Source organism: Callithrix jacchus, chromosome 1 (assembly GCF_049354715.1).
Source record: "Callithrix jacchus isolate 240 chromosome 1, calJac240_pri, whole genome shotgun sequence".
In the NCBI taxonomy this organism is placed as follows: Eukaryota; Metazoa; Chordata; class Mammalia; order Primates; family Cebidae; genus Callithrix; species Callithrix jacchus.
The window spans coordinates 64,559,293-64,586,571 of record NC_133502.1 but is presented as its reverse complement, the minus strand read 5'-3'; the positions used below and the strand labels follow the sequence as shown (position 1 = coordinate 64,586,571).

Here is a 27,279-nt window from a genome sequence, read left to right as displayed (position 1 = left end):
GCATTAGTCTAAGATGAAACAAAGCTCCCTCACACAATGTGTACATCAAACTGATTATTTTAATATTCATGCCACAGATACCTCCCAGTGGCATGTTGAAGTTGACTAGCATACACTTTCTATAAGGTGGGAGTGTTTGAGTGGAGTGGAGGGGTGGGATGGGAGTGGGCTTTCAATCAGAATATTCTCAACTCTGCTTTTCAGGTGCGTGATCTCAGATGACTTAACAGCTCACTCTAAAATGAAAGGATTGGACTGAATGATTTCTTAAGTTTCTTCTGATTCTAAATCTTTCATTTTTTACTGTGTCATCAAGTATCTTTTCATCTTTGGAGCTGTTGAAAAATGGTTAATAATCTGTTGTTTCCTCTAAATTATCACTTCGTCCTATTTGCTAAACTTATAATCTGTGAAACTGTTAGCACACAGAAAATTTATACTAACTTCTCATTTGCTTTGTAGATTCTAGCCCATGAGGCCAATTAATTGCATAACTGATATACTAAGTATACAGAATGCAGTCATGCAACACTAGACACATACATATTACTCTGAATTGTGCCTCAAGAAAGCCTGTAATAAAAACCTGTGACTTTGTCCCTTAAAAGTAGCTCTTAAAATGCAGTCCAAAAAGGCATTCAAGGGAAATGCCTCTCTGAAGCTTGCTGGAAATGATTCCCGGGCATTTTAACACATACCCAAGTGATTCTTATGATCACTGAAGTTTTGAAAATACTGGCTGATTGCAGTATTAACTCGAAATCATTTTTGAAAATGAATTACTGAAAAAACTGGGGCAGTGCTCTAAATATTTTGGGGGTGATTACATATATTTATTAAAGTTTTGAAAGTTCAGTAACATATTGAACCTTAAGAATTTTCCAAACGGCCACCTGAGCCTCCAGTAAAAACAAAAACAAGAATTTTCCACTCTCTCCCTAGCTACACAGTAAGCAGCACTGGATACTATAAATTTTCAAGTACATCTTAAAAGAATGTGTTCTAAGTTAGAAAAATGTTAATGAGCAACTTACATTTTTATCATTTTCTGGGGTTAGGCCAAGATGGGTTTTATGTTTCTGAAGCGATCCACAAGGCCAAGATTGAAGTTTTGGAGGAAGGCACCAAGGCATCTGGAGCCACAGGTATGTTCATACAGAGAACACCCAGTCATACTGCTCACCCATATCTACCTTTCTTAAATTTACCTAGTTGAATCTTCACATTTCTGAATCTTTCCATAACCCCTGAGGGTTCAGATGTGGTACAGCAGTTTTAAAGAAGGAATACTGAAGAAAGCAAAACGTTTTTGAAAAAGGATGGGGAAGAAGAGATATCTACCTCATAAAAATCATTCTGAAAGTTACCTTCAATAAGGAATTTATTCCATGGAATGTGTTGAAAACAGGAGACAGATTGGCTAAGTGGCATCTCTTCTCTTTAATTTTCCCATTTGCACCCCCATCACAACAGTAAACAATGAAATGCCATTAGGATGCTTCGATTTCTTAAAAAATTATGGGGTATCTTACTTCATAGCCAATTGAAATACTGATTTGTTAAAAAATGAACAGAAAACTCAATGGGATTCTTCTTTTCTTTCTTTCCTGTAGCTCTGTTGTTATTGAAAAGGTCTCGGATTCCTATTTTTAAAGCAGATCGGCCATTCATCTATTTCCTGAGAGAACCTAACACAGGTATTATAGTATTTTTTGACAGGATTCAGATAAATTATTTATCATTGTCTCTCTAGCAACAAGGGCTCATTTGTCCACTATCCCCTAAAATAAGCATTCTTTCTAGCTGTTCTTATGGTGCTTCAGAAGCTTCACAGTTGCTGTCTTATATCCTGAGAAAGGGGACTATTTCATAAATACAAAGGAAATTTATCCTCCATGTTTTTCACCTTCTCGTTCTCTTAGCTCATATGTAGTTAATGTAGCTTTTAAAAAAAAAGCTATAGGTTTCTACTTCTGAAGATACTTGGAAAAATCGTGAAAGTAAAATAAATTATAAATCTTGCCTTTTTTTCCCCCATCGTCCCCTAGCTTTCTTGTCATTTTAGGAGAGAGTTTTTTCAGGTCACTAGAGTATGCCAGAGTAGTCCTCTTGTGATTCTGGTACTCTAACGCACCTGGATTTCTATACTGTTTTGTTGATCCTTCTCGAAAATCTTTCCCAGTAGTTTTAAGTCCCACTATATAACCTTAAAGTAATCCAAAACTCGGTACATCAGAAGGACACACAAATATCCTTAGGCTTCGGCAACATTGAACAAAGTCTTTAAATTATTTCTCTTAATTTTCTTCCTCCCCTACTCATAATTACTTAGCCTAGGAAGGAAAAGAGATTCTCAGTTAAGAGTTGTTGGCAAGTGTAAACAGTGTATTAAAAAGAAATAGGATAGAACAAGACTAATAAAATCAAGCAAAGGTGGATCTACTTTAACTAAACATCAGGCATTACTTTTATTTATGGAGAAAAAAATGTCAAAAGTTAGAATGAAAATTATGCATAGTTTTACATAAATTGTTAAGGAAATACTGTCAACATCATTTTATCTGAGAATCATTTGCATCCTGCTGTACCTTGTGCTAGAAATCAAAGGAACATTTTTGTGATGAGAAAGATATAAACCATCCACTAGAAAACAATCTATTTGGGGATTATCTGGAGAGAAAAAGTTCAACAGAATATGTCTTCCTAGTATTTCACCATGATCATCCCAACCCCATATTGATTAGATGAAAATTTATCACCCAGAACAGGCAGCAGAGAGCCTTCTCTTAGAAAACACATGTGAAAAAAACTAAAGATGAAAAAAAAGGACAGGTTCTACTCAATAAAGAAACAAGGAGATAGGACATTTGAACAGAAAGGTCACTGCCAAAAGCCAACAGCCAATATAGGTTGATAGGTAAAAAAAGAGATTCTGATTTTGGAATTCAACTGCATAAAAATGATGTAAAATCCTTAAACAAGAAAAAGACACACCATTATTTCAATGGCATGAGTTTTCAGAACTGCCTCAGTAGTCAGAATGAAAACGTAAGGATAATCCAAAACCAGTTCCACAATCAACCAGAATTCTAGTAGTCCTTGTAATTTTATTTACCCCTATCTGGGAGGCATTAGCCCACATCACACAAAGCAGTGGCTGCTCTGCTGGTGATGGTTATGGAAGAGTTTAGAAATGAGTCTCAGCCTTCATTACTCCAAATTGACAAATCTTACTGATAAGAACAACTAATGAATCAATCAGCAAATGGGAAAGATGGGTGACATAAAAAAAAAAAAAAATCTGAAAACCTCAAGATTAAACTTTCCAAGAATATCATTTGTTCAGCCTTAAGTCATTCAGTGACATAAAGGGCCTAAAAGACATGATGTTCCCCCTAGATGTAGTCCCCTTCCCTTTTGCCGACAAGAATTCTACAATAAGTATTTCACTAATTTACCCATAGTTTTTGTGTTTGTTTAAATGAAAAATGTCTGAGAGATATGGGACATTAACTTTAGTTCTGATAGGTTTCAAACCCTCCTGACCAGGTTTTAGGATGAGGCGAGAGAACAGTGGCAGAAAGATGAAAGACAAAAAGAGGAGATGAACAGAACTGCTACTTCTCACCTCCCTCCAGAGTTCATTCAGAAAAATGTATTAAAGGTCATGAGCAACCCGTGAAATAGAAAGTAAAACTTTCTGACAAGGAAAGCTGCTAAATATTTTGATAGGCTGAATCTCCTAAATACTCTTGTTAAGTATAAATTTTTATCTGAATGACTTCTAATCCCTCCTACTAATTTCAGAATCCAAATAATATATTCCAGATTTTGTGTGACTCTCATTGAACTTAGCAATGTGACTACAGGCAATTATCTTAACAATTCCATCTATTAAATGTTACCTTGCTAAAAAGTATTTGTGTAGAAGTAAACAAAGTTTAAAGAACTGCATATGAAAATACTATATAATATTACATTAAATTCTTCTTTTTCTTGACAGGGTTTGTCTTCAGTATTGGAAGAGTTTCAAATCCCCTAGACTAAATGCATGTTATCCACTTTCATCGATGCTTTTCTTCATAAAGTTATAATTTCACTTTGCTATACCCTTGAAATTTAAAAAATGTTCTGATAAAGTGTAAAAAGATAAGGGTATGTGATTTTCAATATTATAAACCTAAAAATACTTCAATTTTTAAATTTTATAAGTTTATTTTGCCTACTCTTAATCCAAATCTATTTTGACCTTCTTTTCTATTGGTTACCCCCCAAACCACTAAAAGGCACAGCAGTGATCTATGAATGGTTAGTGAGTCTGGCCATAAGATCGCTTCCTCAGTAAGGATATGCCAGGCCATGTTGAAGTGAGGGTGGAGAATGAATAGTGTGGTTCTCCTTATCCTGTGAAACTCAGGGGGGATGCAAAATGAGCAAAGTCATCTTAAAGGTGTTTCCTTTCCATTTAGCTTATAAATAAAATAGAATTTAAGTATGAGAACAGTAGAGCAGAACAAAGAGGTCTCCAATTTGTTGTGGGCTTCTTTGGAAGCAGGCATGAAGCTGCTAAAGGCTAGGTATTTCAGAGTATGTAGTGCACTCCAAACCTACCACTCCCTAGCTAATAGCTTAAACTTTGTGCCACCCACAATCCTAGTGAGAAAGGAAAAGGTGTTGAAGTAAGGAAACCAGTAATATCCAAAGTTGTCTGCTTTTTAAATAGCTTTTAAAGTATCTATCTGCACCAGATGAAGTCATTCCCATAATCTGGGCAGAAATGGGAGTATGTTGGCTTGGCCAACAAAAACTACAAACATAGTAAAAAGGCAATGCAGATTATGTAACATGTAATTACAGTTAGGCTTAACAAACATGAACTTCAAGTGGTGTATTTTTCCAATGCTAAAAAGCAAGGCCTTTAAATTTCCATTATCTTAGGATGTTTTTAAATGATTACTTTAAATGTGATTACTTCCTAAACCACACAAGAGTAAAATAGAGTATTTATTGATGGAATAACAAAAGTGCTTTTCTTAAATATTCTTCAAAATACATTTGTACAACTTACAATAATATATCCAAAATAACTGTATATACAAAACATTACCTAGTTTTAATGTATGTGCTTTTTTCCCCAAAAATTACAAAGTAACTTCAATTTTTTTTTTTTTTTTTGGCAAAGTTCAACCTTAACAGAGGTGACAATTTTAAAGGTTGGTTTAAGAAAATAGAACCTGAGGGAAATTGACACGCAAGAGTCAATGACACGCAAGAGTCAATGACAAGCAAGAGATTTGGAGGAATATTTTTAGTTTGTTAAATAAAAATGTTTTTTAGAGTGATACTTTTCACATTACAAAAATAAACCAAAATGAAGAAAAGGTCACTGTAAAATGATGGAAAAAGGATCTGTAGATTTGCTTTTAGTATTTCAAATAGCCAACAATGCATGTCAGAAAATGAATGCAAGATCACAACAGTCTTGTATTTACTTTGTATTTGAAGAAGATAGTGAAATAAGTGGCCACATTCTATTTTCTTTTAATTGCTATTAATATGGTTGATCTGATTGGCTCTTCGATGAATTTCATCCAAGAAGTTCTCCAGTTGTTCTATTAGCATTCGTTTTTTAAACCTGTATGAAAAAATAAATAGTACTCTCAATTATTTTTTAATGAATAGTATATACCAGTAAAAAAATTTTTTTTAAAGAGAGAAAATTGCTTTGGGAAGATTTTTCAAAGTGAAATGAAAACAGAAAAATCAATACTATAACACAAAATTATGTTGAAAGATTAGCAAATTATTGTACTAGTACAGTATTATAATTTGTCCCTAAAACATTCTAGGTTTAAACAATGGAAAAGAGGTTGTTCCTTCCACAACCAAAAAGAAATAGGAAAAAACAAACAAAAAGAAACAAAAAATTAATATATTCAAAATATATTCAAGGGTTGCAAACACTCTAGTGAAATTTGGGCTCCCAAAGCATATACTTCAGTAGCTTCTTCTCATGCTCTTTGTAAGCTGAACATTGAAAGGAATGTGAACAAAGTATGAATATAATCTCCCAAAAAATGGAAGAAGAAATGAAAACTGGGGAGTAGCATTTAAAAGCCATGGTATTCTACTACAATTTGAAAGCTAGCAAATCAAGGATAGATATCTATAATACTGAGTATAGAAAGCAATTAAAATTCAAGTGACAATTTTTAAAAATTTTCAGTAAAAAATTTGGGTAGACTAAAATTGCATCATCTACATAATTGCTGATGGTTTTTAGAATATCCCATTTCACTGGACATTTTATTCCTATTTCCTTGCTACTTGCAAGCTAATCTAAATAGCCACCATAATACTACACAATTCTCTAAAAGGTGGCAGAAGTGAATTACAGATACCAGGAATATAGTTAAATTCCTAATGAGGTTTTAGTGGACAGAATGTCACCATAAAGAGCATTAACAGGTTAAATACTCAAAACTATATAAAAAGTTGTAGACTTATCTTGATCCTGCAAAGTGACTTGTGCTCTAGCCACTCCAAAGAAAAGAAGTAAAAAGATAGCAAGAAAAAAAAAAGCAACTTTATCTAAAATTTTTATGGGTAGTATAGAAGGGAGAGGGGGACAAAGGGTAAGTGTGTTTACATTTAGAAGGTCAGATGAGATAAGCCCCAACTTGTCTTACAATACTAAAATTCCCAAAATCTTGAAGGAAAAATAAAAAATGTTTTTAAACTCATACAACTGTTTTCCAGTTAATTACACTTCTTAGTTGCCATTTATAACCTTTATCTACTTTCTTTATACAGTGATCCCGCATATTCACGAGGGATTGATTTCAAGCCTCCCTATGAACAACAAAATCCATGTATGCTCAAGTCCCTTGTATAAAATAGCCCAATATTTGCATGTAACCTATGTATATTCTCCCATATGCTCAAAATAATCTCTAGATTATTTATAATACTAATACAGTGTAAATGCTATAAGAGTAGTTGTTAGACTGAATTAGAGAATGATAAGAAAAAAAAAAGCCTGTACATATTCAATACAGACACAACCATCCATTTCCCACCTCCAGATACTTTCAATCTATGGTTGTCTGAATCCACGAATGTGGAACCCACAGATACAGAGAACAAATATACTAATAATCCTGAGCTACTGAAACAATCAGAACAAGGCCCATTTGTCCAATTCTGGTCCCCTTAATTACATTTTCCCATGTAAAAATAAATGACATTCAAGTATTGCTTATGTTATTTTTAGATTTAGATTATGTAATTTTTACAATTAATATTAATGTATAAAGGAGAAAAATTAAAGGTTGTAAAATATTAATGTAAAGATATCAAAAAGCTACAGCAAAGAATCAACAAGAATTCTCCAAGTATCTAGTAATTTGCAGGGAGAAAAGGTCCATAATTCCTGAAGAATGTGTATGTGGCTGTTTTCTAGAAAAGAATAATTTACTTATATGTTGGTATGGAATATACATTTATAAACAACACAAGTATGAAACAGTTACTGTTAAAATACTGCTTATATAAACTGGGGACTCATTTCATCATATGCAATAGTTTATTTACCTTGATGCTTCTTTAATGACATTTTGTAAAAATATTAGTCTTGTCTGTAAACTGCCTTGCACATGCTTCAGTAAAGTGAAGATTCTTTCATATTCTTAAAGCAAAAGAAGCAAAAAGAAAAATTAAGTGGCTTTTATTTGTATTCTTATTCAATATTTGATTGCAGTTTATTAAGATATACTGAGACAAAAACATTCTACATAAAAATTTCACCATTCATTCGAGACTTTATATTTTAACATATATGTAAAAGTATATAGCAACAAAGATAAAACTAATCAAATCCTGCTTTTTAAGTAAAAGTCCCTATTACACATAAAACGTAAAAGGATGAGTTAACAGTTTTTTTGGTAGTACCACTAAAAAATAAGAACAAGTGGCCTTTACAAAACTCCATCTTACAGTTTAAAATTCTAACAGCTAACATGGGGGGTAAGTGGGAAGTGGGGGGAAAAAACCAAACAGGTCAAGAGTGTTATTTCAGTTTAAAGTTTTCACATGAAACTCTGCAAGGGCTATAAACTCCTAAACTCCAAGGACTGATTCGTACCCACTTCTGGACCACCCAGGTCATTGTATTACTCCAGGGGAAGTGATCTGTTAACATCCTCTAAATAAATGCCAGTAATACTGAATATTTTCCCCCAAAGTTATTTTGTGTTCATACACTAGATAGCTTTCATAACTTTAGTTTTTCAGCCTAAACATATCCTATGATATCACTATCATAACTGTTAAACATAGTGGTAGACACTGTGACAAAAACTTTACAGACATAAAGCCATTTGATTTTCACTATATCTTTGTGAGCTAGCTGCTATATTAAGATTATATTGTTGGTCAGAAGAATTCTCAAGACTATGGGTTCCTGTCAAAGTAGGGACTACATGTAATTTATCTGTATAGTGTTGCTCTGCTCTCAGTCCCTGCTGCCTACCATACCTAGTACCTTGGAAGTAGAAGATATTCAGTATTGGTAGTTGAATAAAGAACCTTAACTGAGCTGTTGTTCAAGACAGATCTAGAATCATATCTATTCTTTTACTACCATTACTTTTTTTTTTTGCTTTTTGAGCACATCCAGAAATCATATTTGAGGTTTGTCTCTTATTATACATACTTCTTCCTGGTTTTCGGATCTCTTTCATTATTTGTGCTTTTAGTTCAGTATTGACCTCTTCATGGCTTCTGCAATGTATCAATTTCTTTCCTTTGTTGAGTGAAGATGCTGGTATGTTCTCTTCAGCACATTGTTCTTTATCTCTTGGCTCCTCATGATTTTCTAAAAATCCACCAACGGTGAGGTCATTAGCTCCTAAATGGTCATGACCAAGAGCCTCTGTATGATTGGTTGGCCGTTCCAGTAAACTGGCTGGAGAAGATGTTGAGAATTCAGTATCCATAGCATTTGGTGTAATGTCTGATGAAAGTTGGTCTGCAACATGATTTTCAACCACATCATGTATTATCGAATCACTGGTGGTTTCTGAAACTAAAAACAAAGATATGGGGAAACATTACGGAATCTAGTCTCAAAGCATACAGTAAATAAAGCTACAAAAGAACATTATTACAGCAAGTCACAACTGACACAAATAATGTGATATAGTACTTAAGTTAAGCATTGCCAAAGATACGGTATATTTCAATGTGACACATACACAGTATTTACAAAATATTTACAATTTTTACTCTTAGGGGCAAAAATACAGCCAATTTCAAGTAGGTTTTAGTTTTCTGGTTTATTCTACGGCAATTTTATTGAAACACGTAGGTTCTTGATACTTCATTGAAATATATATGATCACAATTATTACAGTCATCTCTATCTTAGAGAACCCTAACTCATTCCAACCTACCTATGCCTCATACATCTAGTATCATATAGAGGCAAAAGTAAACACTGGGTAGTTTTTACTTTCCACTTATACTTCTGGTCTCTCACTGTTCCAAATTCTGCAGAGAATATACCACCAAACAGGTAATGGTTTACAGTATACCCTTCTCTTATAAATAGAGAATCTAATCATCATTTAATTAGCAGTACAGAGCAACCTGGTGCCCACTTCAGCTCATTAGACTACTAAACCTGAAAGCTGGCAAGCTTGCCTCTTAACATCAGATTATTAGACTTGCCCCAAAGAAAGCAGCTGAATTTTAAGTTCTGTGATTGCTCACCAACCTCCAGGATACGCCTTATTTCCTGTCCAAACTATAAGATATTTACTCATATTCCCCTATACTCATTTCCATAAATCCCCCAAATTCCTGGCTTTCTCCTAAATTCTATTCCACGATTTGCAAACTCTCCTTTACTGAACATTCTCTACAACGACTTATGCTTTAACTGGAACCTAGCTCTCCTGCATGGAGACAGCCCTCCTTTCCAGGCCAAAAGTAGAAATTGCCTTCTCTTGCACACTCTCCATAGGCATAAAAGGACATGGTGTCACTGATTCCTTCACTTCCTAGTGCTATTGCAAAATTACTCCTCTGTACTCTTGTAAGACTCAACCATGCCATTCACGCTGTCTCTCCTCATCACTATCTTATGCCAATCTCTAGGGCACAAGCCTGTAAGTCACTGGTGTCTCTGGCACCCAGTTCAAGAAGCCGAAGAAGAGATCCAGAGCCTGCAAACAAGACAAGGGGTTTTGTTGGGGGCTTACATAAAGGGGGCAGAGCCCAGTGGCAGCAAGCTGGGCAGAAAAATGGCAACTGCTTGCAAAAAGCATGCAATTTATATCGTATTTTCACTTCGCACTCTTCCCTCTAACAATGTCCACCAGGCAACCTTAATTTAACCCAAAACAATAGGCCTCAATCCCCTGTCTGGCCTGCATTCACTTGACAATGAGCTAGGGGCTCAGAACTCCCAACCACATGCGGGTGTGTCTGCCATGCAGGGTCATTCTCAGAGTATGCTTCGGTTAAGTGCATCTACCATGCACATTCCACCCCCAAAACCCTCCTGACTTCATTCTTGGTCCTTACTACTACTTGAAGTCTGGTGTGTGGACAAGCAGCAGTAGCACCATCAGAGAGCTTGCTAGAAATGTTCATCTGCCCCAGACTGAATAAAGGGAAATCTGTAGTTTAACTAGATCTTCCAGGTGATTCACTTGCATATTCAAGTCTGAGAAGTGCTGTGGTGACTTTAATGTTTAAGCAGATCACCTATTAAGAACCTGGCCTCCCCATTCCCCAGTTTTTCTCTAAAGAACTTACACTTACACCTTTGCTTTTCAGATCCAGACAAGTTCAGAGATGGAGGGTATAATCCTCATCTTTGCAGTACTCCTGTTACTGCTCCTTAACTCAGCCAGACTTTGACTCAGGCAATTTCTCAACAACTTTCTTCCTCCTATTAACCATATCCCTTCTAAGTAACCAATTCTGTAACAGGCTTTTATATCCCATGACGTATCACTTTTACCAATGTCTTAATTTCTCTTTCTACTGTCTTCCCACAACATCTGCCAAGCAAAACCCCATCTCTTGAGTTACTCTATCTGCTTGCCCCAGACTTGCATCTGGAATGATGAACACTGCTGGAGAAATAGGGCCTAGCTCTACAGAGTGGTCACAATCAACATTCTACTTGGATCCTAGGCACTGTCTAGCAATCTTATCACAACCTTTTCTCTTTCTCCCACATAGATTATTAAACTTTCCCATTCTCTTCAAATCTGACTTTCCTGATATCCCCTTCCATCTCAGCAGTACACCTCACCATCTACTTCACAGAGCTTGAAAGAAAAGCAAAGACATGATTAAAGGACTTCCTTTACCTCCCTCTAACTAAATTGCATGCCCCCTCATCCCTGTTTCTCTGCCCTGACATTCTGAGTCAATGGAGGCAGCATTCTTTCATCTGTGCTCTAGACCACTCCCTCTTGCTTTCCCAGGAATTTTGTGCTGAGTATGACTTTTCTCCTGTTCATTTTCAACCTCTCCCTCTTTACTGGTTCCATCACCAGCACTGAAACATGCTCAAGTGTCTTTGATCTTAAAAACAAAGAAAAATCACCATTTCAAAACCCTGTGAACTCTTTCAGGTGCGTGCTCTTTTCCCATCTTCTTTTTACAGCTAAACTTCTTAAATGGTTGTTTATATTCATACTCATTGTTTCCATTTTCTCACCTCTCATTCCTCCCATAACGCCTCATTAGGCTCTGCCCCTTTACTCCACAGAAATTTCTCTGGCGAAGATCGCCAAAGACCACAGAATCTTTCCATTTCTCTTGATTGAACTTATTTTTTTCTTAGTATTTGGGACAACTACCCACTCAATTATCTCACCCTTTAGCTTCCATGATGTTAAATTCTTCCCGATGTTCTCCTATCTCTAAAATTCTTCCCTCTCAATCTCCTTTTCTGCTCTTTCCTCTCTTAACTTTGGCACTTTCAAGGTTCTGTTCTGAGCCTTTTTTCTTCTGTTTGCCTTGGTGAGATTTTATTCAGTGCAATGGGCAATAACCTGCTACCCACCCCTCTAGCCCAATCCCCTTCTGAGTCCCAAACTCAACATTCATTTTCTAACTTAGGATCTCCACTTGATGGCCTAATATGCACTTCTAAACTAAACTAAATTGTCATTTCTTCTTCCACCCACTAGTGTCTTTCAAGACAGAAACCTGACTCCTCCCCTGCTCTGGTCCCAACATCCAACCAGTAACGAAGTCCTTTAGTGGTATGTCCAAGTATTTCTCAAATACATAGTCTTCTTGCAACCCTACTGTGAGGTGACCCACATCTGTTCCCTGGGTTTCCTAACTGGTTCCTGTGCATGCACAGTAATTATTTAATAACATCAAATATACAGTCAGTGTCCACGCTCTCCAATTACCTTACACGTTTTCTATTTGTGGAAAAGTTTGATTTTGTTTGATTTTGGGTACAGTTAAGGCCTATACATTGCAGCTGGCTTATGTATCTCTTAACTACATTTGAATCTATACAATCTTTCTGTACCCCCTTTTACTATGTATTTTTCTGGAAAAAAAAAGACAACAGATTCTTTGTCCTGTACAGTTTCCTATAATCTGTATTTTACTATTTGTATCCCACATGTTTCTCTGTCCCCTGTATTCCCTATAAATTGGTTTGACTACATTGATGTTCAATTTGGGTTTGTTTTTGTTTTTTTTTTTTTGGCAAGACAACCTCAGAGGTAGTATTGTTATTTCCATCAGGAGTTACAGAATATTTTGTTTCTCTTCAGTTAAGAGGTTATAAGTATGACCATTATCTATAATTGATAAGTCCATTAATGCATTAGAGTTTCCCTACATTCATTTTTGTTCCTCTCTAATAATATTCCACACACATTATAGTCGACCTGGTCTTCGTAAAATGCTAATCAGATTAGTTACCACCATTTTAAAATCTTTCAGTGTACTCTCACTGTCCTTAAAGTTGAAAATCTTTACAATAGCTTCCAAGGCCTTCCATAATCTGGGTTCTATCTTTCAGTTCTCGCCTTACCTCATGCCCAACACCCGTGCTATACTGAAATTCTTTAAGTTCCCTTAATGTCCTTTTCTTTATGCCTCTACACATACTCTTTTTAGACTACTACTCTAGCATAAGCAAATGCATAGCTTTTGCTTATGTAAAGCTTTTGCTCAGTAAAGCGTCTTGACTTCATAGACTTAAATCCTCTTGCCAAATACTTTCCACAATATACTTGACATCTTTTTTGTAACATTCAACATACTTCTAAATCTGTTCAATGACTGACCTTCCTTGCTGATATTTTAAATGAAGGCAGAGCTCACTCCTGTCATCAGTGGTTGTAAACCTCAAAGCACAGCATTATCCAAAATAGCATACATATTTAATAATTAGTTGACTTCAACTGAAATTAAAAACCATCTTTCTGTGGATAATAATACTCCTTTCGTAAGTACTATTTTGAAAGATCTGCAAATGATATGTTAGAGCATGATAGCTAATAGAGCATCATAAATATAAGAAATGTTCAAATGTTCATTAAAAAGACATACAAAAATGATTATATGCTCATTTAGACTTAACAAGTATCTTCTCTACACATTCATTCACTTGTACCACTAATCAATTTTCTTCTATTATCAATGACAAAAATCTCTTCCTTGAAAAGGAACCAAAAGGCAGCAAATAATGTCTAAGAGAAAACCAATTCTTACTTTTATGAAGAGGAAGAGGTTTAATAAGGTCTGGCTGTGCTTGAGTTGTAGGTGCAGGTGGTCCTTTCCCCCCAATATGATTGTTTACAACAGGATTCTGCTGTCTGCCTCTTAGTAGTGGAGACATACACCGACGTCTCTTAGGGATCCCTTGCATATTTGGTTCTCCAGGTCGTTTATGTTTATTTTGAGGTCCAGCCACAAATTCATCTGCTTCATCTATCATCATACCCTTTAACAAAAAGAATACAACTTTCTTGAATTTACAGTGTTTAAGTGGCACAACCAGTGTCAATTCTAATGAAGGTAAACTATATTCTAATTATGTTCACATTTATTAGATACTCTACTAGGAAAATAGCTTCAGCTTACTTTAGTTAAATTAAGAACTAGAAAACTGAGAGTGCCTATCACAAACAAATTATATAATACAACACTTCAAAATTACCTTTTTATCCAGCTTAAAGGGGTTGCCAAATGTATGCAACCTTCGAGGCTGATCAGGATCAAGTTCTCTTAGTGGAGAAGGTACTTGCTTGAGGTATTCCTGGTAATTCCCCATTTGTGCTATAGGAACACTGTGCACTTGATCTTTCAAAAGGAATGCAAAAGCAGCAAAAGTTAACCTCACTAAGACTGTACTTCAATTAGTTCTCAAATAATGTTTCCTTATATATGGATGTTACCTAGTGTTATTCTAGACAGCTTTCCTTACCAACATATTCTAAATTCATTTGGAGTAGTTATGACCACTGTGACAAAATATTTTAAAATAAAATTTAAAATATTGATTTTATCAGCTAAACAAAACAAAAATTGCCCTTAATTTCAGTACATAGAAAGTATGTGTGGCCAGGTGCAGTGGCTCCAGGCTGGTAATCCCAGCATTTTGGGAGGTTGAGGCAGGTGGATCACTTGAGGTCAGGAGTTTGAGACCAGCTGTCCAACATGGGAAAACCCCATCTCTATTAAAAATACAAAAATCTGCAGGGCATGGTGGCATGTGCCTGTAATCGCAGCTACTAGGGAGGCAAAGGAGGAGAACTGCTTGAACCCAGGAGGCGGAGGTTGCAGTGAGCCATCGCACTACTGCACTCCAGCCTGGGCAACAGAGCGAGGCTCTGACTCAATAAAAAGAAGAAAAGAAAAGAAAGTATGTGTGATCTTACTATGAAGGATGTATCTCTTCTACACTATTCCAAATAAACAGAATTTAATTTTAGTAATATTTGTAGAAAACAGAAGTATAGTATGGTAGGAAAGATAAGTCACATAGCTAACCCCTTTTATATAAAATTGTTAGAATACTTAAATCATAGATGGCAAAGGTTTAAAGTCTCATCTGACTTGATTTATAGTAGGTGCCATGGACAAAGGAGAAGGAATTATCAGAACATGTCAGGAAACTGACCATCCAGCGTTAAACCATCAGATACTGGTATATCTCAAGAAAATGACTGAGATAAGAAAAAAAATCACTTATTTTAAGTATATAGTTTGATAAGTGTTAGTGCGTGCGTGTGGGGGGGGAAGGGGCAGAGAGAGAGAGAGAGAGAGAGAGAGAGAGAGAAATCTATACAAGGAAACTAAACTGTTAAGAAAGGTTGTTACCTCTAGGAAGACAATTTGGGGCAACAGTGATAGTAGGAAGAAAGGCAGAGAATCAGGGATCATTCACCTTTTCCTTCATTTGTTTGAACTTACAATAAGAATGTTATACTACTGTAATAATTCTTTGAAATTAATATCATCATGCTATGCTTTTTCAGACTGTAAAAAAAAAAAAAAAATTAAAAATGCCAGTATTAAAACTATGATCTAACCTTCATCCTGTCCTTTAAGAAATCTGCGGGTGCTCTTCAAAAGATTAGATCTCATTCTTGTTAAGTGATCCAAGAGATTTCGTCTTGGTATGTCATAAGCATTTCTGAATGTCTGTGGCTTCAAATCCTATTAAACATTTGAGGACAAAATTTATTGTCAAACACAGAATTAAAAGACTAAAATCTCTGCCCTGCAGCATAGGTTTGGAAATAAGATATATAAACTAGTTAGCTTAAAAAAATTAAGACATCTAACTCTAAAGATTTTATTATATATTCTGGACAAAAGAAATTCATTTAAGTAAAAACCAATTTCCAAATTTTAAAAACAGAAAAAATTTTTAAAAACAGCTTTGATGTATAATTTATATACCATAAAACCACCTATTTTAAGTATACAGTTTGAGTGTTAGTAAATTTATAGTTGTGAAACCATCATCATAATCCAGTTTAAGAACATTTCCACCATCTCCAAAAGTTCCTTGTACCCACTTGTAGTCAATCACTATTCCTACCCCCAGGCAACCACGGGATTTGCTTTCTTTCTATGCTCCATTTTATAAATATAATTTTGCAGTGTCTAATTTTTTCTACTTGGCTTATATCAATTAGCATGATTGACATTATTTGCAATTCATTGACATTATTCTGTATCAGTAGTCTGTTCCTTTTTATTCCAGAGTAGTAGTCCATTATATGGACATACCACATCTTCTTTATTCACCAGTTGATAGACACTTGGACTGTTTCAAGTTTTTTGGCCATTATGAGTAATGCTGCTATGAATTGGCATACTAAGCCTACAAGTAGAATGACTAATTGTACAGCAAATTTATATTTACCTTCTTAAGAAAATACCAACTATATACTATCAGTAATGTTATGAGAGTTGCTTCACATTCTCATCATTACCTGTACTTTTTGTCTTCTAAATTTTAGTCATTCTAACAGTTATGAAGTAGTATCTCATTATGGTTTTAATTTGGATTTCCCTAATGGCTGATAAGGCTGAGTGTTTCTTCATGTTCTTATTTGTATTTGTGTATTTTCTTTGGTGAAATGTCTGTTCAAATATTTTGCCCATGTTTGTCTTTTTATTATTGAGTTATATGAGTTCTTTATGTATTTAATACAAGTCCTTTATTTGATATGTGCTTTTTCTCCCAACCTGTAGCTTGCCCTCTTCATTTTTAAAGTTTTTTTGGAAGAGAAAAAATGTTTTATTTTAATGAAATTCAATTTATCAACATTTTTGGTATGTGCTTTTAGAAATCTTTGCTACCTCACTGGGCACAGTGGCTCACGCCTGTAATCCCAGCACTTTGGGAGGCCGAGGCGGGCAGATCATGAGATCAGGAGATTGACACCATCCTGGCTAACACAGTGAAACCCCAGCTCTACTAAAAATACAAAAAAAAAAAATTAGCTGGGTGTGGTGGCATGCACCTGTAGTCCTAGCTACTCATGAGGCTGAGGCAGGAGAATCACTTGAATCCAGGAGGCAGAGGTTGCAGTGAGCAGAGATCGCGCTGCTGCACTCCAGCTTGGGTGACAGAGCGAGACTCCGTCTCTAATTTAAGAAAAAAAAAAAAATCTTTGCTAACTCAATATCATGATTTTTCCTATGTTTTTTTCTAGAGGTTTATCGTTTTCATTTCTTACATATAAGACCATGACCACTTCAAATAATTTGAGGTAATGGTCAAATTCATTATTTTGCATATGGATATCCAATTGCTCCATTTGTTTAAAAGACATCCACTAACTTGTTTTAGCATCTTTGTTAAGAATTCATTAACTATATGTGTGAAGGCCTACATCTAGACTCAATTTTGTTCTACTAATCTATATGTTTATCCTTATGACAGCACCACACTGATGGATCACTGTAGTAAGTGTTACAGTAAGTTTTAAAATCAGATGATGTAAGTCTTCCAACTTTATTCTTCTAAAGTTGTTTTAGCTATTCTAGGACCTTTAATTTCCATATAAATTTCAGAATCAGCTTGCCTATTTCTACAAAAGGGCTGCTGGGATAAAGATATCTGTAACAATGAGTACTTACATAGCATTTTTGGATCATGCTGTGGGCCTAATAGGGTCATCAGTTTAAGTACAAAGCTATTGTGAATTCTACCATCCACTATTGTAACTTTAAGCAATTTCTAAGCCTCTGTTTTCTCCTTTATAAAATAAACAAGTTAGTTTACTCTTCATCAATCTATCCATTCATTCACACACCATGTACACTATGTGTTTTAATTCTAGCAGTGACAGTATAATGATCATTATTCTGCAGGAGTACAGAAGTACTTATTAAACTCTGGATAAACTGAATGTCAGAGTTAGCAGAAAATGTGATTTATCCAGTAACATAACAGAACATAAATAAAGTAGTACTGAGTTCATATGACTATTACCTTATTCAGCAAAGCAACTTGGAACCCAGTGTATTCCTTCATATTAAGGTCTAGCAGTCTGTGAGGGACATCCTCTGAAATTCCCTGGAGGAGTTGCTGAAAATCTTTCCTATATGCCATTGATAAACCATGTGATCGGCTCCGGACTTTTATTCCAGTTTCCTGTACTACTTTTTTACCTACAGATCCAATGACTCGATCAGATTCTATTTTGGCCTAAAGTAAAAATAAATAAGAATTATCTTGATGAAATCTAAATTAATAAACCAGATCTAATGGTTATGATCTTCTATAAATTAAATATATATATATTTTTAATGTAAATATATATATATATTTTTTAAGTACATAAGGAGTTAACTCAAGTAGCATAGTTATGTCAAGCATTGGGTAAATTAAATATAGTTTAAACAACAACATCATATGATTTTAAATCATTACAACTCTAAACTTTTGGGGTCGTAGAAACACAATTTCAATTTATTATTTTATTTATTAACACCCACTATACTTAAACCATAAAATGTAAATGCACACTAAATGAAAATGTGTATTCCCAATTCAGGTTATTATTTTTAAAAATATCATTACATAAGACATTTTTATTAGCACATCCATACGGCAAGTAATTATGCAGTTCTTCCCTGGAAAGCAAGGAGCAATGTTTTTACTCCTCCCAAACTGCATTTTGATTTGTAGTTAATGAAGAGATGTCAAAAGTATGGAAAAAATAATGCATTTCATAGGACATTAGTATTTTGGCAGTCAGTTAAACTATATACTGCTTGACTACTATAGTATTTATTAATGTCGTTTATGGCCAGAAAGACAAAATTCAGTGTTTTCTATGAACATTTCAAAGAAACTCCCAAGCTAAAAGAAAAATTGGCAGGTTTCAAAACATAAAGCAAGAGAAGCTGTTTTTTCTTTTTTAAGGAATAATGACTTTCTAATCTAAATTTCTCAAAAGATAAAAATGTTCACATTTAGAAGTCTAGGACCACACTCATGAAGCCACTTTTATAAATTAGGAATTATTATACAATTTTAAAATTAACATTTCAAAACATAGCACACCATGGACATGAGACAGAATTATGTTAATATGTGGCTCTAAAATGTAATATATTAATATAACAGAATTCCATTAGAACTATCAAGAACTAGCTTTTAACCTGTTTAACTATCTTAGCCAAAAGCATTCAAAATATTACCTGTTGGCTCAGTTTTTTGAGGTATGAAATGACACTGTAACTAAGTCCATATTCCATACTGTCTGCTATTAGGTTAGGTGCTCCCATCATCCTAACAGCTTTCTTCAAGGGCTATAGAAAAAAAGAAAACATCACTCAAAATAAAGCTTATTAAAAACTATGATCCCATGTATAGTCTGCCTTAAAATTTTTTCCAAAAAATTCTTTCCCCTTCTCCTCAGTAAGGAAGTAACACAATCATATTTGTGTTCAGTAAAACGTTTGGCAGTGGGATGAAAGGCCATTTGAAGTAGTTAAAAAGGATTAGAGGCCATAATAACTCCCAAGGCAAAAATGATAAAATGTTGGACTTCCTGGGAGATATAAGGAGTACCACTGAGAGATACTAAGTTTGGAAGAAATGGAGAAGACACATTACAGAGGTAGCTCTGATAAAATGTGGGTAGTAAGCAAAAAGTACTCAAGAAAAACTCAAGATTTTTACTTTGGGAAATTAGCTGCTCAACCACTCACTAGTTATATGATTCTAGATCAGGTTATGTAAGAAGCTCTCTGTGGCTTAGTTTCTCATTTGAAAAATGGGGATAATAATAGTTCTCACCCTTACAGGGTTGTCATGGGATTAAATGAGTTAATACACATAAAGCACTTTATAAAACCATCGGGTACACAATATTAATCATTACTATTATTATCATACGCTGAACTGAAGAAAACAAGCTCTGAAGGAAACGTAAGCAGGAGGAAAAAACAATCTAATGTTTATTACAGATGTGGTATGGTAAAAACAAAAACAAAAACCTTTCAATTGTAAGGAGAGACTGAGAACTACTTTGTGTGATTAGAAATGTCACTAGCAAGAGTGTCTAGCATTTGTGATGGGATAGAGCCAGAAAAAGGATGATAATCATTGATATATTAGAAAGTATATAAGCACTCATATCAAACTGAAATCCCAGCCCTGATATTTAACACCTATCTGGCTTGGCTAAATCCTCAGGGTTGCTATGAAACATAAATGAGTCAACATATGTAACAGTTCCTATTCAAAGTATTTGTTATTTTTTTGCCCTTGTACATGGCAGGAACTATGTGCCAGACATTCAACACAACTTATCTCTTAGAACTATAAAATGTCATGATTTTCAAAACTGAAGAAATTAATCTCCTAATTATATTAGGGATGATTTAGAAATGCTGTAATATTCCCACATCAAAAAAAGTAATACATAAGTGATTTTAATTAAGGTACTTTTGTTAAAAAGTTACTTTTCACAAACTAAATCGTGTATTTAATAAAATGCATGTTATTGGTTTTACCTACTATGATACACTAGTTCTGAAGTAATCAACTTCTCTAAAGCATATGGTTCTATGACAATATACATTTATCCACTTTACAAGGTGTTTCTAGAGATTTGGGAAATAATACAACAAAAACTATTGTGCACGCTTAAAAAAATACAGTCAGTCCTCCGTATCTGTGGATTCTGTATTATGTGAATTCAACCAACCACAGACCGAAAATGTTAGGGGAAAAAAAGGATTGCTGCATCTGTATTGAACATATACAGACTCTTTTATCTTTGACATTATTCCTTAAACACTACAATATACAAGTATATATATATAAGTAATCAAGAAATGGTTTAAAGTATACAAGAGAGTATGTGTAGGTTACATGCAAATACTATGCCATTTTACAGGAGGGACTTGAGCATCTCTTACTTTTGGTATCCATAGAAGATCCTGGAGCCAATCCCTCACAGATACTGAGAGATAACTATAACCAAAAAACTGTCATTTAAAAAGGTAGTACAACACTCAAGGTTAAAAGCCTAAATCAAAGGCAGACTGAATTTCAGTCCTCTCGTCCCCTCACATATGCTATGTAGACTTGTGCAAATTATTTAATTTTTAATGTCTTAGTTTCCTCATCTGTGTAACAGGACCAATAATCATTTCTACACTTCACAGGGTAACTATATAAATTAATGACGTTGCTTAGGAGAGTACCTGGCCTTCATAAGCAATATATAAATGTCCTTGTGATCATGATCATCATCACTACTCTGCAAATCACTGAAATCTCTCTTTACCCTTAATCTATAGTGGCCATTTATATACTCAATTTTCATGTCATTTAACCTATAAAGGCAATAAAGAAAAGTTTATAATACCCATAATAAACCATAACAATAATATAATTAACAGTTTTTTTTTTTTTTTTTTTTTTTTTTGAGACAGAGTTTCACTCTTGTTGCCCAGGCTGGAGTAAAGTGGCATGATCTCAGCTCACTGCAACCTCCGCCTTTTGGTTTCAAGCAATTCTCCTGCCTCAGCCTCCCGAGTAGCTGGGATTACAGGCGCCCGCCACCACGCCCGGCTAATTTTTGTTATTTTTAGTAGAGAAGGGGTTTCACCATGTTGGCCAGGCTTGTCTCAAACTCCTGACCTCATGATCCACCCACCTCGGCCTCCCAAAGTGCTGGGATTACAGGCGTGAGCCACTGCACCCGGCCAGCAAGTTATTTTAAATAATATTCTTACCCCGAGATAGTAGGGAGGCATTGTCTTCAAATAACTTTCAAATGACTGTCTCCACTTCAATGTTGGTTTTGCTTTATGCACTTTAAACAAGTCATCTAGAAATGTATAATGTGAACAAACTATCACGACTCATTATTTTCACACAGAGAAGTCAAGTCAAAGACGTTTGTTTTTTAAAGTCTGCTTTGTTGTTTTTGACAGAGTAACCTCAGATGTAAGTTTTTAACAACATTAACGGCAGTAAGATTTATGATTTTGTAATCTTCTATAAAATGAAAAGATGCCAATTACAGTCTAAAAGTTCATGTAGTAATTAATGTAGAATCAAAAAATACGCAAGAAAATATATGCCCTCCCTAGACCTAGACGCAAAGCAGATCTGAAAACAGAAACAAAGCATGCAATGTTTTCTATATTTTAATACCTACTAATATTTTGACTATAACTTTTAAATCTAATGTGATTTCATGGAGGAAAAGTCTTCTCCAACAGCACTCCTCAAACATGATAGATAGATGGTACCTAGAAACGAACTTTAGGATTTTATCATATTATTTTGAAACAGATTTCTTTATTTAAAAAAATACTTGCCACATGAAAATTAAAGTATAGACAAATTCTTAGAAAATGCACTCAGATCTTGTTAACTACAGTATGCTTCTACAAAATGTCTCATTTCACAGAAAGCCTACATTACCAATTCTAACTATGTTAGAAATCTAACTTGCAGAAAAGTCAGAATATTTAATTAAAAATTTTAAAATGTAATACCTTTGGCTGGGCATGGTGGCCCATGCCTGTAATCACAGCACTTTGGGAGGCCAAGGTGGGCAGATCACCTAAGGTCAGGAGTTCAAGCTCAGCCTGGTCAACATGGTGAAACCCCATCTCTACTAAAAATACAAAAATTAGCTGGGTGTGGTGGCGCATGCCTGTAGTCCCAGCTACTCAGGAGGCTGAGGCAGGAGAATTGCTTAAACCTGGGAGGCAGAGATTACAGTGAGCCAAGAATACACCCCTGCACTCTAGTCTGGGCTACAGAGTGAGACTCTGTCTCAAAAAAAAAAAAAAAAAGTAATACCTTTATTAATTTACAGATTAAAAGGTGTTTCAATATCATCTTTTAATTTACTACAAACACAAAAATGTTGCTGTATTTTCTTAAAGATGTTCAATATTTTAGAATATTCAAAACATTTTCATTGATTTTCAGAAGATAAGAAAAACAACAAAGAAATCTTCTTTAGGAGGCCTTTTTTTTTTAATTTTTTATTTTTTTTCTTTTACCTAATTTTTTTAAATCAGGGAATAGGAGGACTTTTAAATGCTAAGCCATGGAGAATGTGACAAGAATGACTTACCTAAGAGGGGAAGAAGGACTGGATAATTATAAGGCATCACAAATAAGTTGACACAGTTCAGTGCTGTACTGGCTTTCAAGTAACCAAAAGGATGACCAAGTTCACTATATTTTGCACTATTGCTCACGTACACCTGTTAAAAAAGGAGGAGTTAAAACTTTAATAACTTTTAAAGAATGTTATATAAACCACTGATTCAATTCAGCTTTTTAAGAAACACCTCATTTAAATTTTGGGGTCACTAAGTTGTTCAGCTCACCTGCCAACATGTTTGAGGAGATTTCCTTTCCAGGATAAACTGAGTCAGTGGTGAAGGTTCCAACTCATACTTGTCAAAAGGTAGTTTATCAATAACCATTGGTTCACAGTCTGTACAGGAAAACTTCACTACAGGATGAGATGTACGAGGTGGCTAAAGGGGAAAGTCTTGTAATTACTATTTACATGAAATTCCAGAAACAAAACTAAATAATGCTCGTTATCAAAATTTATTCAGCTCCTCCGTTTTGCTAGTAAGAGTTTGATTTACTGCTAAAAGCAACATTAAGCTGAAATAAAATATTTGAAAATGTAATGCTGAAGTTAGGTAATATTTACAAGATAAAGACAAATACTTGAAAATCTATAGAAAATGGAAAAACTTTTTTTTTTTTTTGAGACAGAGTTTTGCTCTTGTTGCCCAGGCTGAAGTGCAATGGTGCCATCTCGGCTCACCACAACCTCTGCCACCCAGGTTCAAGGGACTCTCCTGTCTCAGACTCCCAAGCAGCTGGGGATTACAGGCGCATGCCACCATGCTTGGCTAATTTTGTAAGAAAATGAAAATATTTTTAGGTCTTACGCTAAATTTAGTAATTAAGTCAGTATTCATTAATGTATACAGAAACTCTAATAAGTCTTCATTTGTAGTAATTACTTATAGAGTGTAATGACTTCCAAACTAATCATAGATCTTTATCAGTTCTTGAATATACTATATTAGATATATATTTATTTCTAATTATATAAATTATAAATGTAGGTGTGCATAACAAAATATATACCAAAACAGTATTAAAATAGGAGGAAAAATACCATAAATGGAACTTCTAATGTTTCCTTCGCTATTCCAGCAATTATTTTGGTAAACTCTGTAGGATATAGTCTTAATTTAGAAACCCCTGTACTAGAGGTATAAAAAAAAAAATACTTTTTTTAAAATGGCATGTTACTCCCCTATCTGCCTCTTAATAGCACTCTTCCTAAAAATCTCACCAATTATGAACAAAATGAGGTATGAGGAAATAATTTTAAATTTCATAGCTATAAAGGACTCTATTGGCCTCAGTTACTGTTTATACCCTGGTGGTTCACAAATCTACTGTGATGGGGTCAGAAGGGTCTCATTTCTCTGCTGTATCTAACTACCTACTGGACATAACCTGAATCTTCCACAGGTCCCTCAGACACAATATGTACAATTTCTTCTTTCTCCCCCAAGCTACAAAACCTGTTAAAAACCTAGTCGTTATTCTTGATATCTTCCCCTCATCTCCCATATTTAACTGTCACAAAGACCTGGATAAACTGATAACACAAATTCTAAGGCACTTACCAGAACACATAAACATGGTAGGTAGTCAGTATTAGTTGCTGCCTTCTGTCAATACTACACTCTCATCTCTCTAGAAATATATCTTCTATTTCTCACCACTTTAATTTGGGCCTTTATCAGTTCTCGGATTAGACTAGTACAATTGCTTTTTGCTTTCTTTAGTCTCTTAACTAATCAGCCCTCCTCTGAGCAATCTTATGGTTGTGAAATACAAATAAAATCATATAATTTCTCTGTCTATAACTGTTCAATGAAAGTAATAGCCAATCACCTAAAAATAGGGTCTAGACTCTTAGTATCACATATAAAGATCCTCAATGATCTGGTCCCTAACTGCCTTCCCACTACCATGCCATACAGACTCCATGTTCCAGCCATGCCACATACATATTTTCTCCCATGCATATTGCAAACAAAGTTTGGAAGAATGAGTTGGCACGTAACAACCTCTAAGAGACTTCTTCCCTCATATTCCTTCCCACTCTGTACTCCAAAAACACACCAGGCTATCAGGTCCTACCTCCTCTGGCTCTGCTCCACTCCTCCATTACAGTTGGCACAGTGTACTCTATTTTGTGTACGTGTCTGACCTGCCCATAGATGGGTAATGTTCAAGAAGGTAAACACTTTGTTTTACTCATCTTGTGCTCCTGTGCCTAGCTGTACCTGACACACAGCTTACTGAATCAGTCCATGAAACGTACTTATTCTGTGAATAAAAATACTGAGATCCAAGAGAGAAAGTGGAAGGAAAGATCCTCTAAAACTTGGCAAAGAAAATTTTGCATATATGATTTTGTTTAATCCCCAGAACAAACCTATGAGATGGAGTTATTATCTCCATTTAACAGACGGGAAACCGAAGCTTACAAAAGATACCCAAAGGCACTGTTAATAACTAGTAGAGCAATGATTCAAATTCATGTCTCTCGTAAATTACTCTTAACTTCAGTAGCAATATTTCTTTAACATTATAATTTATAAAAATTTCACTTTCCCTAATATCCTTCAGTTACTAAAGTTTGGCAGATCTTTCCAATATTATTTGTTTCTTATTATTCTCTCTTCCATCATCATAATTCAACCACTTAAAATCTCTTACATGAACCAAGGGCCTGCTAAGTAACCTACTTGCCTTTCAACTCATCTCCCCCTTCTAATTTTACTGCATATAACCATCACCAAATCAATTTTTCTAAAGATGTCTGTTAAAAACATCTTTAATTGTTATTTGAACTCCACTGTTAAAAAGCTAATATTCCTTAACCTTGCATTTAAAGTCATAAGCAATTTGATTAACAGTACTCTCAGTATCCTATGTACATGTTATGATCTACCCATACTCGACTACTTGTTACTCCTCTAAACATACCTTGTTCTTTTTTACTTTCATATTTTTTTCTCAAACTATTTTCTCCTCCAATTGAGGTCCTACCTAACCTCTATGGCTTATAAGAATTTGTGATAGACTGCTAGAGCAGCATTAATAGACAAGGGTTGTAATACTGGTTTTGGATGTCTTTCCATCATGACTCGGGTACTATTTGTTCTCCTGTATATGTTAAATAAATACGACAAAATAAATAACATGACAATATTTCGCATAAATAATGCTATCTGTTCTGTAAGAGTTGAAAGAGCTCCAGAAGAGAAAGTAAAATGACCAAATAAATGGAAAGTTTCCCTATAAAGCCAGACTAAAAACTTCGACAGTTCTATCAGAAAAAAGGAAAAGGTATAAAGAAGATACTTCAGTGAAATTTAGAAAACCTTAATTTCATGTACTACTTTGTTAAATCCCTAATGAATAAAGTCTATATCACTTTATAGACTCAAAATAAAAATTATCCTGAAGAGCTGATACAGGTTTGAAGTACAAAAGGTTTCAAAAAGGGTTCACTGCATGAAATATTATTAAAGACCGCTTAATGATCTCTGAAATATAATTCTTATTTTCTATGGGTAAAATCAAGGAGAACCACTATCATGCTCTCCCACAAAATATCCCTTAATGCCCTCACAGATACTTGGGGAAAAAAATCTGGAAAAAAGAGTACACTAAAGACTAAATGGATATGTATTTGTATAAATGTACCCTATTAAGAATTACATAATGAATACTGGTAATTCACCATAACTTCTCAGCAAACCTCACTGTTCCTAAAAATAATTCAGGTAAACAAAATCAGAAAATCTGTTCTAGCTTAAACCTTCAATCTGTAACACTCTATATAACTAAAACCATACAAGTTAATATGAATTTAAGACTAAGTCCTAAAAGATTGCAGGCAAACTATCAAAATTATTTTCTAAACCTTTGTTTAAATCCTAAATTGTGTCCCAGAAACAAATCCTTGTTTAGAGTCCAAAGAGGAAATTTTCTGCCCCGAAGCCAAGAATAAAAAACATGAGCATAGTATTAGATTCTAAAGGAAAGAGATGCCTTTTTTTTATTACTTCATAATAAGCAATACAGTACATTAAAGCAAGTAATAGAGTATCATAGCACTTTGAACATCTGTCTAATCCCCATAAATTAAATCACACCTTTGA

General features: G+C 34.6%; 2 protein-coding genes across 6 annotated transcripts in view; one reads left to right on the top strand and one right to left on the bottom strand.

Annotated features, from left to right (window-relative positions):
- SERPINE3 (serpin family E member 3) overlaps positions 1–7,715 on the top strand; it is a 43,056-nt gene extending 35,341 nt beyond the window's left edge. For 4 of the 5 annotated variants that reach the window (XM_035297654.3, XM_035297650.3, XM_035297644.3 and 1 more), the window contains 2 exons: positions 1,059–1,145; positions 1,614–1,909. In XM_035297654.3, coding sequence (XP_035153545.1) covers positions 1,059–1,145; positions 1,614–1,753 — 227 coding nt within the window. In that variant the 3' untranslated portion in view covers positions 1,754–1,909. Of the gene's footprint in view, positions 1–1,058; positions 1,146–1,613; positions 1,910–4,003 lie in introns of those variants that run through there. The other variant, XM_035297658.3, reaches the window with a different exon arrangement.
- The window catches only part of INTS6 (integrator complex subunit 6), a 90,678-nt gene continuing 65,837 nt past the window's right edge, over positions 2,439–27,279 (bottom strand). Inside the window, exons 8-18 of the mRNA XM_035297624.3 lie at positions 23,392–23,544; positions 23,133–23,265; positions 21,772–21,866; positions 19,222–19,332; positions 18,008–18,223; positions 15,588–15,714; positions 14,213–14,355; positions 13,765–13,996; positions 8,714–9,085; positions 7,594–7,687; positions 2,439–5,635 (exon numbers count right to left, since the gene is read on the bottom strand). Coding sequence (XP_035153515.2) covers positions 5,542–5,635; positions 7,594–7,687; positions 8,714–9,085; positions 13,765–13,996; positions 14,213–14,355; positions 15,588–15,714; positions 18,008–18,223; positions 19,222–19,332; positions 21,772–21,866; positions 23,133–23,265; positions 23,392–23,544 — 1,770 coding nt within the window. The 3' untranslated portion in view covers positions 2,439–5,541. The remainder of the gene's footprint in view (positions 5,636–7,593; positions 7,688–8,713; positions 9,086–13,764; positions 13,997–14,212; positions 14,356–15,587; positions 15,715–18,007; positions 18,224–19,221; positions 19,333–21,771; positions 21,867–23,132; positions 23,266–23,391; positions 23,545–27,279) is intronic.